Source organism: Bufo bufo, chromosome 7 (genome assembly GCF_905171765.1).
Source record: "Bufo bufo chromosome 7, aBufBuf1.1, whole genome shotgun sequence".
Lineage (NCBI taxonomy): Eukaryota > Metazoa > Chordata > Amphibia > Anura > Bufonidae > Bufo > Bufo bufo.
Window position 1 is genome coordinate 201,665,210 of NC_053395.1, and position 21,997 is coordinate 201,687,206.

At 42.9% G+C, this 21,997-nt stretch overlaps 1 protein-coding gene across 1 annotated transcript in view; it reads right to left on the bottom strand.

The window, feature by feature from the left end:
• GPD2 (glycerol-3-phosphate dehydrogenase 2) overlaps positions 1 to 21,997 on the bottom strand; it is a 144,500-nt gene that overhangs the window by 105,733 nt on the left and 16,770 nt on the right. Inside the window, exon 2 of the mRNA XM_040440200.1 lies at positions 8,874 to 8,981. Within this exon, the coding sequence (XP_040296134.1) occupies positions 8,874 to 8,972 (99 nt within the window). The 5' untranslated portion in view covers positions 8,973 to 8,981. The remainder of the gene's footprint in view (positions 1 to 8,873; positions 8,982 to 21,997) is intronic.

A 21,997-nucleotide genomic window follows, 5' to 3' on the forward strand; every position in this document is an offset into this window, starting at 1 on the left:
TGCTGTTGCTGGCTACTCCGAGATCTCTAATGTCAGTGGCGGTGAAGGTGACGATGATGACGTGTCGATGGACATCACGTGGGTGCCCACAAGAGAGGAAGAGAAGGGGAGTTCAGAGGGAGAGACGGAGCAGAAGGAGGAGAAGCAGGCAGAACTCGCAGTGCACAGGAGGCAAAAAACAGACTGCAAATGTATCTGGAGCGAGCCATCCACCATGCACGGTCACATCTTGCGTTCCCAGGATGCCGGCACATGGTTCCGCAGTGTGGGATTTTTTTAACTTGTCAGCTGCTAATATTAGTGTTGCCATCTGCAGCCTATGCGATCAATGCATAAGTCGCGGTAAGCCCAACACTCACCTAGGGATGACCGCCTTAAGAAGACACCTGGCCTCCCATCACCGAGCCCAGTGGGATCAACCGCGTCAGTACCCACAAAGCCACACTCCTGGTGCTCCACGTCCTGCCTCTTTTCCTTCTCCTCCCATTTGTCCTCCACTCCATCTTTCACCGTGGCGTCGCTGCGTTCATCTGGCACAAGGCAGGCTTCCGTGGTCCAAATAAGCATAAAGAAATGATGACGCCGGATAATCTTCTTGCCCAATGGCTGACCGCTTGCTTGTCGGAACTGCTAGCCCACCAACTACTGCCATATAAATTGGTGGAATCGGAGGCCTTTAGAAATTTGTGGCTATTTGCACACCGCAATGGAAGGCCCCAGAAGGAAATATTTCTTCCAGAAGGACATTCCAGCACTATATAGCCACGTTCAGCAGCAAGTGAATGCATCTCTGGCACACAGTGTCGGTGCCAAAATACATCCGACCACAGACACGTGGTCTAGTAAACACGGGCAGGGAAGGTACATAACTTTTACTGCCCACTGGGTGAACCTTCTGACGGCCGTCAAGCATGTAACCCGTGGCACCCGTATGGATTTGGTGTTACCGCCACAGATTGCATGCAGGCCTGCCTCTTCTTCTCCTTCTCCTACTCCATCCTCAGTCTCCTCCTCGACTGACTCCTCCTTTTCCACTGCTACTGTCTCTTCCGCTGCATCCCCCAAGCTCCCCAGAACCTATTCGACATGCCAGGTGAGACGTTGCCATGCTGTGCTGTGGCTGTTGTGCCTGGAAGCCAAGAGCCACATCGTTCATGCACTGCTTTCAGCTCTGCAGTCACAGGCCGATCAGTGGCTAACCCGGCTCAATTTGACAGTTGGTAAAGTGGTGTGAGACAACGGTGCCAATCTGCTGAGTGCACTGAAACAGGGCAAAATGACACACGTGCCGTGCATGGCACACGTCCTGAACTTAGTCATGCAGCGATTCTTTGCCAAATACCCCCGGGTCCATAGCTCGCCTAGCTGACATTCAGCGGCGACACATCTGATTTGTGACTGCCCAACGCGCTGGAACTCTACCTTGTATATGCTTGATAGTCTTTTCCAGCAGAAATGTGCCGTTAATGACTACCTGTACGAACTCTGCGGCAGGACAGGTTCTGGGAGCTTGGTTTTTTTTCACCGCGCCAGTGGCTGCCCATGCGCGATGCGTGCAGACTTCTGCGGCCATTTGATGAGATCACTAAACTGGCAGGGCACCATCAGTGACATCATACCATAAGCCTTCTTTCTGGAGCGTGCATTGCGTCGTGTCATTGATCAAGCCGTCGAGGAGCTGGAAGATGAGGAAGTCGCAATTCTGAATGAAGGAGGTTCGTGACCGATAAGCGCACTCGCCTAGCTCACGACGGTGTGGACTACCTCACATTTCTAAAAATGAATGAGGCATGGATCTCGGCAGAATTCAACACCTGTGGCGACCACGTTTAATTGAATTTCCTCATGACATCCCACAAATATCCGCCACCACCCAGAACAAATGATGGTTCCCGTTTTAGGTAAATACAGCGGCATAAAAAGGCCTTTCTGTATGGTAAATGCCTAATGTTTGGGACCTCAGAGGAATTCAACACCTGTGACGACCACGTGTTATCGAATTTCAACTATTATCATTTGGGGTTTTTTCAAGAGGGGGGATTTTGTTAGCCATGTTTTTAATCCAATTTTATATTTTTTGTTCTTTTAAACATATGTATTTGGCATCTATTTGTACTGGCCTGCAGTAAAATTAATATCTAATGACCGTCTAAGAGACCTCAAGCCACAATTACTTGTTCTTTTCTGTCCGGTGAATGCCTAATGTTTGGGGCCTGTACTACACTGGCCTACAGTAAAATTGATATTGAAATAAAATAACATTTTTAGCAGGCCACATTTTTGACAGTTTCCCTTTAAGACACATAAAAATGGCCCCTGATTAAAATACATATTTTTTGTGGGAATTTTTGTCATTGATTCCCGCTCTGGTATGTCACTGTCCATGTTGTGGGATGATTTGTGCACTTCTTGTAAGTATTTGGTGGCTGCAATAATGACCTGAAGGTTTTTCAGGCTCGCCTGCCATTAAAGTGAATGGGGCCCGCCGCGAGCTTGCGGTTCGCGAGCATTTGATCGATTTCGCGAATCGTCCTGGCCGATGTTCATCCATCACTAGTGGTGACATCAGTGGTGTCGACATGTTGTCCAAACAAAATTTATTTTTATTTTATTTTTTGTTTCCGCCAGTCACCACATAATGCTCAGAAACGAAGAACTCCACACAATTCTGAACGGTGCACAGGAGGAACAGAAGAGCCAATGGTGATAGCGAGTAAAAACTAGTAAAAACTATAAAAACACTTTATTAAAGCATGTAAGAAAACGCACATCCCCTTTCTATTTTAACATGCTTCAATAAATAGTGTTTTAATATTTTTTTTACTGGAGAGCTGGAGTTTTTTTTCCCTTGCCAAGGTGGGTCAACATGTTGTCACCACTACTGCCAGTGATCGGTCAACACGCCATATTATCACTGGAGCCATTAAACAGAGACCGGCGGGGAACCAGGGGAAATATCAGCACAGGAGCAGCAAGGGAGCGTCAGGAGTAATGATAAGGTAATTACCTCTTGTTATTTTATAGCATTGGGTGTAATTTGTAAAAAATATAAATAAATAAATTCATAGTGTAGGAAATCCCTTTGAACTTGGATAATTTGGATACAAAGTATTCAAAAAATATGCAAATTATTTATTGATAAAAACGCTTTTCCCGTACTATTTTATCAAATATTTTTTTATATTTTTTGTTTTTTTAAATAGCTGCCACAATTACAGTTTAATGAATTCACCCGTTAACTAGTCAAAAGACTAAATCTACAAAAGTGAACTTATGAAAGCAAATGTTTGATAAACCTACATTAAAGATTTCCTAATCTCAGGGAAACATTTTATTCATTTCGCATGCAACCCTCATTTTAAAATGATTAGATCAATTTTCTCCGTGCTCGGGCCCCATTAGAATTGCAAATTTTTCCCAGCCTTCCTAGACATTTGCAACTTATGGTGTAACAGCAAACAAGATCTAATAATTAGTGTCTATTTCTGAAAGAAGTGCATATTTAAAGACTACAGGCAATTAACAACCAGGTTGTCCTGTAATCACTACCAGTATTAATTTGAGTGTAGTGCTGAATTTCATGCAAATGACTCTCTTAAACACCAACTGCTTTCGCTCTCAGCGGCAGAGGCGGCGAGATCCCGCTAATGGAAGAGTTAATATATGTAGCTATTTTCCTGAAATTTATTTATTAGCATTGAGGCGGTACCTACTTTATTCAAGAACTCTGTCTTATTCATTGCGTTTTAATATGGAAATTATTTTCTCGTCGTAAAATTAGTTCAGTCTAAACACCAAGATAAAAGAGCGCAGTGTAAATCACGCCTAATCTAAAATATTAAATGTAATTAACATTACTTATGGAGTACAGTAGGTAAAATGCAAGGCGATGCTGAAAAAAAAAAAAAAAAGCGGAGGCAGGCAAACTGTAGGGCGACTACAGCTCCCAGCAAGCCGTGTGTCGGTGGGTGCAGGATGACACAGGGATGTGAAGATTTATGCAAAGTGGAAATCCAAAGGTCTACTTCTCCAGTGATGGTGTGCTGTTACTGCATCATTTGCCCTTCACTTTGTCAGAAACTTTGAGAAGTTCAGAAGTTTAGTAGGCTGAATGACCTTTTGAAATGAGTATGGGCAGACAGGGTAACCCCCCCCCATTACTCATTTCAGGTCCACCTTCTTCATTGTCGTCCACATGGTAAACAGTTCTACTCCGAGCTTTTCACATTTTTGCTTTGTTTTTTATTTCGTCTGCACCAAGTTCTTCATTTCTAGTACAACTTCTCCATGAACTTATGTAACCCCCCCCCCGAAGTCCTGGCATCACACTGATCATCCATTCTGCAAAGAAATGACCAAGGCCTGTCCTAAAAACTTCGGTCCAGTCCTAACCACAGACCCCGGTGATTTGATAGATGGTCCAGTTGAATACAACCTGGGGCTCTCCAGCATCAGTCAATTAAAATGTGTACTTTTTTTGAAACCTGAAATTAAAAATCAGTTTTGAGCGCACATCCCGAATCTAAGCTTACGCGTTTCAAAACCTTGGCATGTTTGTAGTCTTTGCTAGCTTTATGTCTTTCTAGTATATGTTATCAAAAGTCTAAAAATATTGGTCTTAAGGCACTTTTTAAAATCTCACGCCGCATCAGTTGTATCTGTTGAAAAAAAAAAAAAATATATATATATATATATATATATCTATCATATTCACCTGCTCCCTGTTGCCCAGTACCAGCTCCCTGGCTCTCTCTCTGGACGAAGTCATGTGCACCGCTGCAGCCAATAACTGGCCTGAGTGATGACGTGTCTCCAAGCGTCACATGACCCCGCAATGATCTACCGCTTGGAGGACATATCACCTCTGAGGCCAGTTATCGGCTGCAGCGGTGCACTTGACCCCGTCCATCTGGATGTTTACAGGACAGGGAACGGCAGACTGCAGAACGGAGCCGGAAAAAGAGCAGCGGGGAGCAGGTGATTGTGTTTTAAGTGCAAAGAGCTAGAACACCCCTTTAATTTAGTGCCCATACTATGGCTACAACAACATCTAGAACAGCCACAGTTCCACTAAACCAAACCTAGAGGAGATAGGTTTCTATGATGATCCAAATTCTGGAGAGGAGGTGGGGGAGTGCAATATGAACTTAAATGAACTTAAATAGTTAAATAGTTTCGGCTAGAAAAAAAAAGCTATTCCACAAAATCCTGTAAGAACATGGGTACCTGGGTCCACAGTTCTGAAAATCTTAGGGGGTCAGGAGCTTGTGATTTTGACACTATCACTCACCCATATTGTAACAGTTTAGGGCAGAGGAGGAAGAGCATGATACAATGTAACATTTAGCACTCTGCATCCATGGGACGGTATTATTTATAAACAACTCACCAATATTTAGCAACAAATATACATTAGAGGCAAATAAAAGCCCTTTATCTATAATGGGGGGGACACGGGTAAGACAATGCAGGAGCCGAGAGGATGCAAAACTGAATTTTCAGCTGTACCCGGAGTGTCTCTTTAACGTAATTGTGCCTGATCCTATCTTCTTCACAGCAAATCATGACAGATTAAGTCACTTATACAGCAGGATTTTCATCGGCATTCTAAGACGTGACAACAAAACCGAGCACGCTTGAAGGGTTCTTTGAAGATCCGCAGAAGGACCTGATTTCAACCACATATGAAAACATAATTGCTAAGAATACATCCAGGAATAAGAAATAATTGAAGTGCTTCATTTTTTTTCTCTTATCCAGATTTAAGCACCTTGTAAAACTCGACAAAAAAGTCTTTTCACTGATGAACCAACATGCCAGATTAGCCAATTAGAACACCTAATTAAAAGAACTTAATCATCTCGCAATAGTAAAACCACTTATCGCAGCATTAGCCTGAGTAAATCCCAGTATGACTTTCCCTGCGCAACTTCTGTCATTTGATTAAAACAAACTACTTCATTATAGCCCCTATTCTTGATATTATAATCCAAGTGGCACTTCCTGTGATGAAATAAGTGTATTTCCCTTCCTCGCAATTATTTAGATCAATACAATTAACAATAAAGGAGAATACAATGCCGCATCAAAGAGCTCGGCCAATCAATAATGGGCAATTATAGAAACGTGCTCAGCCAGTTAATGCCGCCGAGTATCAAAGCCCGCGCCGCAGATTTCTCTTTAATTAAAGGAACGTCGCACAGGGCGGAATAGCTGTGCTCTAAGAATACAGCCGCCTGCTTTTGTCACTATGTCATATTAAAACCATCAATACTTTTAAGGAGTTATAGTAGTGATGGTTTTAAGATTTCTATCTAAAGTGAATGCCCTTCATTCAGCACCATTTTTTCTTATTTTTTAGTCTAAAGCTACATCCGAGATTCTGTTAGGAGCCTCCACCGCAGATACCCTCAATAAAGCCGGGCCAAATTATGCAGAATGCTGGGCTCACTGGCGGAAACCTAACAAACCCCCATTACAATCAATGAGCTCCGCCGTTGATTTCAGATAGGTGCCGGATCCAGCACAACAGAATAATGGAGATAAGTACACAGCGTGAATCTAGCCTAGATAAGTCTATACAAAAGAGCTCAAAATTTCCTGTGAAGAAAAAAATATAAATAAAAAAAATAAGTTAAAATTAACAAAATAGGGGGAGCTTAAATAGTGTCTGTCTGCAGGAAGTTCACAAATAAACTAGACACAATGCCTTGCAGGGCTAGCTCAGCCGAATGTAATGATACCTTTCACTTAGCGATACGTTACTTTATTCTGGAGAAAAAGTACTTTTAATCCATATGCAATATGAGCGGTTAAGTGCATCAGGGGCGGTTCCAAGCCACTCTGTGCACCCTTGCTCCTCCTGCTCCTTCCTCTTCTTCTTCTTGATTGACAGGACCAGGCAAGGTTACTTTTTTTTTTTTTTTAAGAACCTGGTCCTGTCAATCAAGAAAGAGGAAGGGGCTGGCAGAGGAAGTAGGGGGAGTGAGGGTGAACAGAGAGGTTTGAGCCTACCCCCTTAAAGAGGACCTGTCGCCTTTCCTGACATGCCTGTTTTAATAGCTTCACCTATGTGATAACAATTCTGGAGCATCTATTCTTATGGCTCTGTGTTGTGCCATTCCTTTATTATTTGTACTAGAAGTTATGAATGAATTGCTAGAAATCTGCAGTAAGGGCACAGAGGGGCGGTAACCAGTTGGGGGGGGGTGTACCGGCACCGTCTGACTCTATATCAAGTCAGTGTTGCCATTCTCAGACGGTGCCGGTACACATCCCCAACTGGTTACCGCCCCTCTGTACCCTTACTGCAGACTGCTAGCAATTCATTCAGAACTTCTAGCAGGAATAATAATGGAATGTCACAACACAGAGCCATAAGAATAAATGCTACAGAGTTGTTATAACAGGGGGAATGCATGACGCTATTAAAATAGGCATGTCAGGAGTGGTGACAGGTCCTCTTTAACTACTCATTTGCATATGGATTAAAAGTAATTTTTCTCCAGAATGAGGCAATGGATCATTAAAGAGGACCTTTCACTAGAATAAAAAATGTAAACTAAGTATACAGACATGGAGAGCGGCGCCCAGGGATCCCCCTGCACTTACTATTATCCCTGGGCGCCGCTCCGTTCTCCGGTTATAGCCTCCGGTATCTTCATAGTTAGGCTCCACCCAGGGGAACCTGCCGGCGTCTCTTTCTCCCATGCTGTATCGCTGGCCAATCGCAGCGCTCAGCTCATAGCCTGAGAGTTTTTTCTCTCAGGCTATGAGCTAAGCGCTGCGATTGGCCAGCGATACAGCATGGGAGAAAGACGCCGGCAGGTTCCACTGGGTGGAGCCTAACTATGAAGATACCGGAGGCTATAACGGGAGAACGGAGCGGCGCCCAGGGATAATAGTAAGTGCAGGGGGATCCCTGGGCGCCGCTCTCCATGTCTGTATACTTGGTTTACATTTTCTATTCTAGTGAAAGGTCCTCTTTAAGTGAAAGTATCATTACATTCAGCTAGCTCTACAAGGCATTGCGCCTGGATTAACAGCGAGTTTCATGGCGCAAAATCTAGGTGTACTCACATTAGCCAATATGGACCAAATGGATAAACAGTATACCAGAAGCTCCAGAGCTCCCTCTAGAGGTGGCTGCAGGTAAATATAATTCAAATGTAAATATTTATTTAAAGGGAACCTGACAGAGGCCTTCATACCTCAGAAGCTGGTTAAAATCCAACAGCCCAATCCTCCTTTTCCCCCCAAAATCTGCCATCGGGGGAAGCTGCAACACACCCATACACTTTAGATTAATGATAAGAGGACCAGCTGGCGATCTATGTATGTGGGCACCGTAACACCTATATATAAATAACAGAGGGTCACAATAGGTAAAGATCGCAGCTTTCCTCCTCCCCTTCCCTACACAATGACATCTGCACAAGTCACAGATAGTGGGCAGCAAAGTGAGCTTCGGATGCTACATCCGAAGTCGCTTCGTTCCGTCTCCGTGCAGTATTACAATGTATGGGCTCCGGTGAGCCAAAGTAAGTTATTTGCGAAGTCGTGAGAAACTTTGTTAAACAACTTTGGTAGTTGATATTTAAAGTGGAAAACCACTTTAAAACTTGGAAGCGAACTCTGCATGCCCACAACAGTGTCTCCCATAAACGCCAGCTCCAGACTACACTCTTCTATGGTCCATAAGGCTGCTGTAAAACCAACTCAGGCAAGATGGCCAACCCCTATACAACAGATAAAAAAAACCGCCATTGAATTACCAATAGATTAGAAAGAAGTTATCTGGTTTTAATTAATAAAAACAAAAAATCTAAGCAATACGTTCCCTTTAAGTCTTAAATTTTAACTTTAGAAATTACCTTTTTCTTTTGATCAGTTAAATGAGAGAGACCATATACTGTTGCCACAGCACCACCTCCGAGGACGAGCGACCCTTGAATTACTTTCCGGAAAGCCATTTCCTTTCACTAAAAATATAAAAATAAAATAATATAAAAATAAATAAACAAATAAAAATTAAATATAAATAACACAAGTTCATATAGATATTTCACAACATAAAACTAGCTATCTGGGCACATGGATTTCATACATTTTGTGCAGCGCCGCAGAAGATGATGCCGCTATAGAGATAAATACTAATGCAGTATGGAATAAAGGGAACAGTCCCTTATTTATTTCCATTTTTTGCAACCATTTCTTGCATTGCTCCAGTATCTGCAGGGTAAATAGCAAAAAAAAAAAAACACAATAATGGAATTACATACTTTTTATTTTGCACCCCCCCCCCCCACCCTTGAAAAATGGATAAAAGCTATTCAATAACTTTGTATGCCAAAATAGTGAAAATTTAAAATATACAAAAAAATTTATATATAATATATAAAGGTTATAGCTCATGGAATGCGAGGAGAGATATAATATTAATATATATATATATATATATATATATATAATATAAAAAAATTCAAAATTATTATTAACCGGGTATGTTCATGTTTAACCCCTCTGCCCCCTCCCGGTATGAGTTTTCCGCCTCCATTCCGCTTTGGAGCATTTTATGCTCCGATGCTCTCCCGAGACTTTTTCTCTATTGTGCAGGGCAAGGGCTTTTTTGTTAACTTTGGTACACTGCTAAGCGGAGGCTTCTGATGGTCATGTCGCCGGCTCTGATAGGCAGGCCTTAGCGCTGCCCTAGCCATTTTACAGGCTAGGAAAGCGCTAAAGCCTGCCCATTAGTGCCGGTGACGACTGCTAGGCGGAGGCTTCGGCCTAGCTTTCCCCATGGAGAGCCCAGTTTGTCACCAGATCTCCAGAAAAAGCCCTTGCCCTGCGCGATTCAGAGCAGGGCAAAAGAGCATCGGAGCATGAAATGCTTCGATGTTCATATCAGGGGGGCTGCCTGGGTAAAAATGGGGGTATTGCCCTGATCTGAACCCGGCCAACCCCTTTAAAAAGGGGTTGTCGGACGAAAATGATTCTACATTTTTCAAACCAGCACCTGGATCTGAACACTTTCGTAATTGCATGTAATTAAGGCTACTTTCACACTGGCGTTTTGGTTTCTGGTTGTGAGATCCGTTCAGGGATCTCACAAGCGTCCAAAACGGATCAGTTTTTCCCTAATACATTCTGAATGGATAAGGATCCGCTCAGAATGCATTAGTTTGGCTCCGTTCCGCCTCCATTCCGCTTTGGAGGCGGATACCAAAACGCTGCTTGCAGCGTTTTGGTGTCTGTCTGGCAAAACAGAGCCAAACGGATCCGTCCTGACACACAATGCAAGTCAACGGGGACTGACTGACTGAATATAGCACAATAGAAAACTGATCCATCCCCAATTGACTTTCAATGGTGTTCAAGACAGATCCGTTTTGGCTATGTTAAAGATAATACAAACGGATGCATGCGGTTGTATTATCTGAACGGAGGCGTTTGTGCAGATCCATGACGGATCCGCACCAAACGAGAGTGTGAAAGTAGCCTAAAAGTTTATTATAGCTACTGAGTTATTCAATAAAATCTATCTGTATAGCGCCACCTGCTGTTTATTCTTTTCCTCATCTCTCTGTCTATATTGCTGAGGTGGTTGCACATGCTCTGTTCCACCAGCCCCATCTACTGTTAGAAGCTGTGAAAGTTACAGAACACACCCCTTGAGCAAGGGCACGCCCCCTGAGCTGCCACCTGGAAATAAATGTAGGGGAGCAATTGGAGCAATGAATGGAGAGATCTACGGATCCATGTGAGGTCCAGGGCTGGTTCTACCTTTGCTAGAAAGAGATTGTCATGTCCTATATCATGTGGAATTTTTATTTTTTACATTAATCATGGGATAACCCCTTTAAGAGATTTAAAATATGCTATGATTTTCTTACTACAGCTCCTATGCAGACGTTATTCTACATCTAAAATATTTGGAAATAATCTTGATTAAAAATGATCCTACCATTTTGCATCTATTGCTCCCATGCAGACCTATGTGTCTCCAGGGTAACAGACTACAAACAATCCCTTTTGTAGGGCCAGATCCTAGAGTCATATCTCCTTCAATCTGTCCCCAATTTCTTCATCATTTACAACAGGTATGTTCACAAGAAGGGAACAGATGGATGACTGTGGGATCTGACCATACAGAGGGATTGTTTGTAGTCTGTTACCATGAAGATACATAGGTCTGCATAGGAGCTACAGACACAAAACAGTTAGATTATTTTTAAATCAAGATTATTTGCAAAGTTTTTTCATTATCTATTTTAGATGCATCGGAGTAATAGAAAAATGCAAGGTGAAGGAAAGCCTAGCTTCCTGGCACAGCTCCATTAGAAGCCCGCTGTGCTTTACATGGCTATTACAATTTCCCCTTTAAGGAAAGTGACTGCCAAGGACAACAAGTTCATCTGCGTATTTTAAGGTTCTGCTCCGAGAACAAAACACTTATTTATTATGCAGATTTATTAGCCACGTTCTCTGGCCAAATGACATGTTGCACCCAAGCGCAAACGCTGAGCAAACAGTGGGCTATTTATGTGTGTGGTGGAGCTCACCGCTGGAACACGGAGCGGCCCTACGTCTCAACCTCATATTCCACTTGTTACTGTACGAGAGGCTGGGTACAGAAAAAGACAGGTTGATTTCTAAAGATAAAGACGTCATAGCGGTGAACACTCAGAGTACCTAAAAAGCTATTTCAGGAGGCCCCTGCAGCCACAAGTGTAACACTGCTTGTGAGGACCATTTCATTTATGGTGCTGCTGTATGGTGGGCTCTACCGGCTCAATACAGCTTTAACTCTGCGTAATAAAGTTTCTCTCCTCACAACAACCAAAAAATTAAAGGGGGTTCTATGGATAGTGCCCCTTAGCTGCCGGGGTAAGTGCCCCGGCTGGGTGCTCCTAATTAGCCATCAATGCAAATTAGAGACATTATCAGTCTCTTTGCCCTTGAGGGGCACTATCTGTACTAAATCTCCACCCTATCCACGCCAATTAGGGACACTATTCACAGTTCCTCTCAAACTTAACCACTTCAGCCCCCAGTGCTTAAACACCCTGAAAGACCAGGCCACTTTTTACACTTCTGACCTACACTACTTTCACCGTTTATTGCTCGGTCATGCAACTTACCACCCAAATGAATTTTACCTCCTTTTCTTCTCACTAATAGAGCTTTCATTTGGTGGTATTTCATTGCTGCTGACATTTTTACTTTTTTTGTTATTAATCGAAATTTAACGATTTTTTTGCAAAAAAATGACATTTTTCACTTTCAGTTGTAAAATTTTGCAAAAAAAACGAGATCCATATAGAAATTTTGCTCTAAATTTATAGTTCTACATGTCTTTGATAAAAAAAAAATGTTTGGGTAAAAAAAAAAAAATGGTTTGGGTAAAAGTTATAGCGTTTACAAACTATGGTACAAAAATGTGAATTTCCGCTTTTTGAAGCAGCTCTGACTTTCTGAGCACCTGTCATGTTTCCTGAGGTTCTACAATGGCCAGACAGTACAAACACCCCACAAATGACCCCATTTCGGAAAGTACACACCCTAAGGTATTCGCTGATGGGCATAGTGAGTTCATAGAACTTTTTATTTTTTGTCACAAGTTAGCGGAAAATGATGATTTTTTTTTTCTTTTCTTACAAAGTCTCATATTCCACTAACTTGTGACAAAAAAATAAAAACTTCTATGAACTCACTATGCCCATCACGAAATACCTTGGGGTCTCTTCTTTCCAAAATGGGGTCACTTGTGGGGTAGTTATACTGCCCTGGCATTCTAGGGGCCCAAATGTGTGGTAAGGAGTTTGAAATCAAATTCTGTAAAAAATGACCTGTGAAATCCGAAAGGTGCTCTTTGGAATATGGGCCCCTTTGCCCACCTAGGCTGCAAAAAAGTGTCACACATCTGGTATCTCCGTACTCAGGAGAAGGTGGGGAATGTGTTTTGGGGTGTCTTTTTACATATACCCATGCTGGGTGAGATAAATATCTTGGTCAAATGCGAACTTTGTATAAAAAAATGGGAAAAGTTGTCTTTTGCCAAGATATTTCTCTCACCCAGCATGGGTATATGTAAAATGACACCCCAAAACACATTCCCCACCTTCTCCTGAGTACGGCAATACCAGATGTGTGACACTTTTTTGCAGCCTAGGTGGGCAAAGGGGCCCATATTCCAAAGAGCACCTTTCGGATTTCACAGGTCATTTTTTACAGAATTTGATTTCAAACTCCTTACCACACATTTGGGCCCCTAGAATGCCAGGGCAGTATAACTACCCCACAAGTGACCCCATTTTGGAAAGAAGACACCCCAAGGTATTCGCTGATGGGCATAGTGAGTTCATGGAAGTTTTTATTTTTTGTCACAAGTTAGTGGAATATGAGACTTTGTATGAAAAAAAAAAAAAAATCAAAAAAAAAAAAATCAGCATTTTCCACTAACTTGTGACAAAAAGTAAAAAATTCTAGGAACTCGCCATGCCCCTCACGGAATACCTTGGGTGTCTTCTTTCCAAAATGGGGTCACTTGTGGGGTAGTTATACTGCCCTGGCATTTTCCAGGGGCCCTAATGTGTGGTAAGTAGGTAAATGACCTGTGAAATCCTAAAGGTGCTCTTTGGAATATGGGCCCCTTTGCCCACCTAGGCTGCAAAAAAGTGTCACACATGTGGTATCGTCGTATTCAGGAGAAGTTGGAGAATGTGTTTTGGGGTGTCATTTTACATATACCCTTGCTGGGTGAGAGAAATATCTTGGCAAAAGACAACTTTTCCCATTTTTTTATACAAAGTTGGCATTTGACCAAGATATTTCTCTCACCCAGCATGGGTATATGTAAAATGACACCCCAAAACACATTCCCCAACTTCTCCTGAGTACGGCGATACCAGATGTGTGACACTTTTTTGCAGCCTAGATGCGCAAAGGTGCCCAAATTCCTTTTAGGAGGGCATTTTTAGACATTTGGATACCAGACTTCTTCTCACGCTTTGGGGCCCCTAGAATGCCAGGGCAGTATAAATACCCCACATGTGACCCCATTTTGGAAAGAAGACACCCCAAGGTATTCAATGAGTGGCATGGCGAGTTCATAGAAATTTTTTTTTTTTGGCACAAGTTAGCGGAAATTGATATTTTTAATTTTTTTCTCACAAAGTCTCCCGTTCCGCTAACTTGGGACAAAAATTTCAATCTTTCATGGACTCAATATGCCCCTCACGGAATACCTGGGGGTGTCTTCTTTCCGAAATGGGGTCACATGTGGGGTATTTATACTGCCCTGGCATTCTAGGGGCCCTAAAGCGTGAGAAGAAGTCTGGAATATAAATGTCTAAAAAATTTTACGCATTTGGTTTCCGTGAGGGGTATGGTGAGTTCATGTGAGATTTTATTTTTTGACACAAGTTAGTGGAATATGAGACTTTGTAAGAAAAAAAAAAAATAATTCCGCTAACTTGGGCCAAAAAAATGTCTGAATGGAGCCTTACAGAGGGGTGATCAATGACAGGGGGGTGATCAATGACAGGGGGGTGATCAATGACAGGGGGGGTGATCAGGGAGTCTATATGGGGTGATCACCACAGTCATTGATCACGCCCCTGTAAGGCTTCATTCAGACGTCCGGATGCGTTTTGCGGATTCGATCCATCTATCAGTGCATCCGTAAAAATCATGCGGACATCTGAATGGAGCTTTACAGGGGGGTGATCAATGACAGGGGGGTGATCACCACAGTCATTGATCACGCCCCTGTAAGGCTTCATTCAGACGTCCGGATGCGTTTTGCGGATCGGATCCATCTATCAGTGAATCCGTAAAAATCATGCGGACATCTGAATGGAGCTTTACAGGGGGGTGATCAGGGAGTCTATATGGGGTGATCACCACAGTCATTGATCATGCCCCTGTAAGGCTTCATTCAGACGTCCGGATGCGTTTTGCGGATCCGATCCATCTATCAGTGGATCCGTAAAAATCATGCGGACGTCTGAATGGAGCTTTACAGGGGGTTGATCAATGACAGGGGGGTAATCAATGACAGGGGGGTGATCAGGGAGTCTATATGGGGTGATCAGGGGTGATCAGGGGCTAATAAGGGGTTACTAAGTGACGGGGGGGGGGGGGTGTAGTGTAGTGTAGTGGTGCTTGGTGCTACTTTACTGAGCTACCTGTGTCCTCTGGTGGTCGATCCAAACAAAGGGGACCACCAGAGGAGCAGGTATATTAGACGCTGTTATCAAAACAGCGTCTAATATACCTGTTAGGGGTTAAAAAAAACACATCTCCAGCCTGCCAGCGAACGATCGCCGCTGGCAGGCTGGAGATCAACTCTCTTACCTTCCGTTCCTGTGAGCGCACGCGCCTGTGTGCGCGCGTTCACAGGAAATCTCGGCCATCGCGAGATGACGCATATATGCGTGACTCTGCGCAGGGCTGCCACCTCCGGAACGCGATACTGCGTTAGGCGGTCCGGAGGTGGTTAAAGGGGTTGTCCCACAAAAAATATTCTACAGTTTTCAAACCAGCATCTGGATCTGAATACTTCTGTAATTGCATGTAATTAAAAATTTTGTACGGCCACTGAGTTATTCAATAAAATGTATCTGTGTAGCGCTACCTGCTGTTTGTTCTTTTACTTATTTCTTTGTCCTGCTCACTGAGATGGCCGCACATGCTCAGTTTCATCCTTCAACTGCCTCCTGAGCTGTGATAGGGAGAGCCGAGACACGCCCCCTGAGCTGTGATAGGGAGTGCCGATACACGCCCCCTGAGCTGTGATGGGGAGAGCAGAGACACGCCCCCTGAGCTGCAGCAGTATAGACACTCCCCTTGAGCTGTCGGCTTGATATAAATCTAGCAGAGCAATGAATGTGGAGATCTCTGGATCCATGTGAGGTACAGGGCTGGTTCTAGCTTTGTTAGAAAGAGATTGTCATGTACTATATGATGTCTGATTTTCATTTTCTAAATTAGTCATGGGATAACCCTCTTTAAGGTCAGGCTTTGTTAAAGTTTATCACATACATATTAAGAATACTTAACGTATGTATACCGGACCAGTGGAGCACATGCCATGTCAACCGAAAGTGAACCGAGCTGACACAGCACACACTGAAGTAGCACCCATTTTCTTTATGTGCTGCAACATAGTCTCAAACACCTTTATTCTCAGACTTACAGCACCATTTACGGTTCATGAAAATAATACTAAATTGACAGTGAAGACTGACACAGACTGCAGAATCGTACATAATGGAACCCGTAGAGAGAAATGCAATTCTATATAGTGAAGCATGGCCTCTGCAACCTTCTATGGTCACTATAATTGCTACTCCCTGTGTAGGAGAATAAAGCTCTCTCAGTCTCTGCTTTGATTATTGCTGAAATATTCCAAAGGTTTTTTTATTTTTTATTACAGGAGTTATCCTAAATAAAATAAAGGGGTATATATACTATGGAGACTGGAACTTTCCTGAAAGTGTAGGAATTTCGTAAAATTCACATACTGCAGATTAAACTGAACTTTCATTTTCTATTATTGCGATCTGGTATTGTTTTCAATACTATAAGGATTTCTTATGATTTGTACTTGTTACACTGATTGGGTTGTCCACTTTTGGAAAACACCTTCTACAGTGGCCTGAAAAGTCCTGATGCCACCATGACCTGTGCAATAAGCTGAAGATAACAGTGATAATTCACACTCTGCTACATACTTTACATCTTCAAGACAAAACCATTCTGAAAATGAAGAGGAGTTTCAGAAACCCTTGGGAACCACTAATTAAAAGGGGTTCTCCAAGACCGGAAGTCCCTTTTCAGACGGTGGCCAGGGTGCAAGAGTAAAAAAAAAAAAAAAGGCCTCAAACGAACCTGGCAATTCGGACCCATCACTGAGCATTTTTTTCTCTGCTAGACTACAAGTCTGACATGCCATCTACATGCAAATCACCACTGTTGGCCAACACGGATGTGAAAATTTCTTAAAATTCGATTCAGGTCCCATTTGGCCGAATCCACTGTCCGACTTGATTTAGGTCCAAATAAATTCTACCTATATCGAAAGTCCTCTGATTGCCTGGAAAAGTCTTTCACTCTCCTGCCAAATTGAATCTTTAGTAGAATCAGAACTTTAAAAAAAATTTGGGGTCAAATTTTCATGTTTTAGAATCGAATCTACTGGCCAATCACTGAACATGGCCACGTTCCATTCCTACACAGGTCAACGATCGGCTGGTAGCGATGACGTGAACGTAGACGGGATGTTTCACTTCTGGTCCAGCAGAAAAGGAGCAGAAGAGACCTTAGTGCTGGATTTGGATCACGGGTATAAAATATTTTCACTGTTGCACCATGCTCGACTATCTGAAAAGGGGTTCCTGGTCTCGAAGAACCACTTTAAAGCCAGGGAGGCATGCTGCTGTCATACAAATTTGGTGCTACATGCTGTCCATTAAATATGGTACATGATACTATATGGACAGTCCAGTCCTTCAAAGCATCCCTTTATTGGGGATGAGCTGCAATACCAGACACAGTCCCTGGACAAAGGAGGCACTGCTTCTGGAAAAAAAAGACAGACCCTTCTGATTCAGAGCTGAGGGTCTTTTTGACATTTTCTCTCTCCTGGCCACCCAGGGAACTTCAGCCAACCCAGTTCATTCCCAGAGGTTGGATCCCCACCAATCATATGGAGCGATGGCATATCCTAACCTAAGCTTTATAAATGGGCATACCCCTTTAAGTCTCCTATTAAACATTGGAGCTTTGCACCACAGACGCCTCGGCCCTTACAATGTCAGCTCGCTGTACCTGCTCATGTCTGCACCTGCACTAGACTGGTTTCTTCCACATTCATTCGCATTCATCCTGAACCATTTCACTGCCAAACTGGTTTGGAGGACAGCTATGAAGGAAGCGGTCACCTTTACAAAAGGCACGGATGTTTTTATAGTGTTCGTCCAAAACTGTAACATTTTCAGAGTCAATTAGGAGGACACTTCCCCAATTCCTGTTGTCTTTTAGGAGTCGCCGAAGTCAAATCGTAAAACAACCCAAAAAGTTACCCACAAAATGCACAATTCTAGGACAACCAGTCTTATACTCAGTAGTACTAGATTACTTTAGGCTGCACACATAAAGGAGTACTCCAGGCAAAACGGAGGGACATTTATCTAAATGTTTTACACCAGTGGCGTAGAAAAGTCACAAATAATGGTGCACGACCCACTTTAATAAATCAGTAGGCGCATTATCAAATTATTTGCCTAGAGGAAATTTTCCAATAAATTTGGAGGGAAGCTGAAGGAAATAGAATTCTTGCAGCTTCCCTCTTAATCCATGACCAGGACTGGTGCAGACCACTGGACCTGAACTACACCGCACTGCCCAGTCCAAAATCAGTAATGCCATAACGCGTTCTGAAAAATTAAATCCAATCACAATTGCATACAGCAATTATAAATAAAAAAAATACAAAATAAAGAGAATAATAATAATAATAATAATAATAATAATAATAATATATTAGTAATAGTTGCACTTAACTACACTTCTAGTAGAGAATTTCTTTGCTAGTGTTCCTTTCCCAATAAGATGCATTTCAATGCCAGTCAGGGACTGTGAAAGGATTTAGTGAGGCCCCGCTAAGCTGCTGAAAATGGAAATCTGGCATCAATTCAGAGCTCGCAGACAAGTGTGGCTTTGTTCAGTTGTCCAATGACCGAGGTGAGCCAGGCAAGTAAAAGTGTCTGTGGCGAGGAGAAGGCAAAAACCATGACAGCTGGTACCTGTCATAGAGCGGCAGGGCAGAGCGCCAAGGAGGACATTACTGCAAACCCATGTGTTGTGTTTTCCAGGAGCAACGTTAGGTCCCGAGGCAGCTGCAGGCATCTCAGCTACAAATGCTCTGATTCCTCCAGCATCCCCCGAGCCTGATCCAGCTCATTACGTACGAGTATTGTTGTCACGTCTGTGGTTTGGGGTAACGAGCCCATCAATTCTGACCCAAATTGTGGTTTCTGGAAGCGGAATCTGAATCTTACCTTGAGAACAGTCACTGACATAATGAGCGCTGAGTGTTTCATATAGTGAGTAACCGTCTGCATTAGACCCTGCGCCTATCATACGTTTTCTTCCTACGTAATGCACTTTGGTCATAGAAAAATCCAAACTGGGCAAAGAAATGAAGGCTGTACAGAAGTCGGTCTGAGTCACAGAGATGGTGCACAGTGATACAGTGTTTCATGTGCTGGTCTTTCCCCAGACCGGTCCTAAGGGACAGATAAGACACAATTACGTGTAGCATCCACCGGACACTTGTGAGTCAATCATGGCTCATTTCATCCATCAGCTTTCCCAAACCCAAATAAATAAAAAAACACCATCATATATGCACAGTGGTGAACCTCAAGGAGTTCTCCATTCACTTTATACATGAGGTCAAATCAAGTAAGGCCGAGTTCACATCAGCGTTCAGTTCAGCCTTTCCGTTCTCCTGCTCCGTTATAGGAGCAGGAGAACGGAAAGGACGGAGACGGCACATAACTGAGCCGAACAGAGCCTAAGGACCCCATAGACTATAATGGGGTCCGTTAGGTTTACGCTCAGAAGATGATTTTGGAGCGGAGACAAAAGTCCTGCATGCACAACTTTTGTCTCCGCTCCAAAATGATCTTCTTAGCGTAAACCTAACGGACCCCATTATAGTCTATGGGGTCCGTAGGCTCCGTTTGGCTCAGTTATGTGCCGAATCCGTCCTTCTATAACGGAACGCTGAACGCTGATGAGAACTCAGCCTAACTGGCTTCATTTACAGGGGTGACAAATTCTGTTACATTTCCTGCACTGACTGAAGTGGTCTCTAAATACTCATTTTTTCATAATAAACAGACTTCCACTGGGGTTGTATTGTATGAAAGGGATGGCATATCACTAGGATATCCCACTACTACATCATCAGTGGGGGTCTTACCTGTGACTTTCATGAATCCTGAGCATGAAGGGGCCACAGCGCTGATTTAATACTGCTGCCCCTTCGCTCTTTTTCCTGCATGGTGGCATTTCCGGCCACACAGCTGTGCAGGGGCCACAGTGCTGAACTGGCACCCTATCACCTTCATTTTCAGGATTAGTGAGAGTCCCAGAGGTTGGACCCAACCAATGATAAAGTGATGGCAAACCCAAGCAATATGCCTTTCCTTAAATGAGAGGAAAAACTCGTAATATTGTTTGCACGTCTCACGGGAAAGGTCTGACCACTCGGACCTCCAGTGATGATCATAACAAAAGGGCTGCAATCACTTTTTTTTTTTTTTTAACAAAAAATGCCAATTCTCCATCAACAGCTGTGCCAGTAAAAAAGCCAAAAGTGCTCATGCCCTTTAGTGAGCACATGGCCCCCTTCGTTCTAAGGCACTGAAGTACCAGTATGTCCTACAAAGTGAATTAATGTTAAAAGTATTTTAAAATTTTAAAAACTCACTTTTAAAATACCCTATAGGGAACTTCTGTGGCCCTCATGTATCAGCCACAGCAACAACAACAAAAAGTCCCATCATTCAATGCATTATGTGAGCAGCCCATGGATTTTACTTGCATTCTGTAATGCTTCATTTCCCCTGTGGAGGCGCAGTAAGGGAATGTAAGACTTGTGATTAGATTCCACTACACATTACAGTTGAACGCAAGGGATTAATAGGATACTATGAGATCAGCCTATTGTCAGGGTACTCTTATAGAGAAAAAAAAAAAATGGTGAGAAAGTCCCTTTAAACTGCAAAAAACAGACTGCATAAAGTTGTTTGACCAGCACCTATTGCTTTCAGTTTACCCATGTACATGCATGCAGTGCTCAGCCAAACGCAAAGACTGTATCCAAGTGTTTGTCTGACACCTTCTGCGCTGCTCTCTTGAGGTAGAGGGTGGGGAGAACAATAGAGAATCAGACAAGAAAAACAATAAATCAAACACAATTCATCACCCGAGTCTAAAAAGGAGACCAGAAAAGAATGAGTGTAAACGGAGTTCAAACAAGTAAAATAAAGTCGTTTACAAATAAAGGACTCTAACGACTCCAGGATATACGCTAAGGGCTCGTTCACATTCAGGTTCAGTTGCCTCCATCGCACATTTTGCCAAAAAGAGCAAACAAAAAAGTCCTGCACTCAGGACTTTTTCCACCAAAAAGGGCAGACACCCAAACGGTAACCGAATGGCCCCCATTATAGTCAACAGGATCTGTTCTGCTCTATCCATTTCAGTTATGTGCAGAATGCAGCACTTTCATCATTTTTGATGTTCATATAACGGAGGAGAACAAGGGAAATGGCCAGCTCTGACATACACATGGCCTAACATAATTGTCATTTATAATGACCAGTTTCTTTTCCAAAGTATAAACTAGAAAAGATGGAGATAGATATTTTTCTAGTTACTCTAATATATTAGGCATATTTCTGGCTCAGATTGTGGCGGAAAGGATCTTTGTGCCATGGGGCGTGGAACAGGATGGGCCGGTAGGCCCGTTTCATTTATTCTCTAAAAGAAGATAACTGTCTTACATTTAGAAGCGGTAGATCCACAACTTCGGTGGATCCACCACTAACATGCACCCCAGCATCTAAAAGGACTCCCAATAGTTTCAGACATGCTTTTCCTTTCTTTAAATGTATTCCTTTCACTTACTGTATTCATTCGAAGTGACTTTTTTTTTTCCCCCGTCATACATAACGGAACCCTTAATTGTGCCCATAGGAATGCCTCTAAAGGGTTCCATTTTGCATTCAGTCCTAAAATTCTGTTATATTCTGAGTTCACCTAACATGTGAGAAAAAAAAAAAAAAAAAAAAAAAAAAAAAAAAAAAACCAGATCCTGTTTCATCAGTTGTCATCTGTTTGAGCCATTTCCGTCTGAAATCCATTTTTTTTTTTGCACGCAGTACTTCCCCCCCCCCCCCCCCCCTCCCTCCCCGGCTAA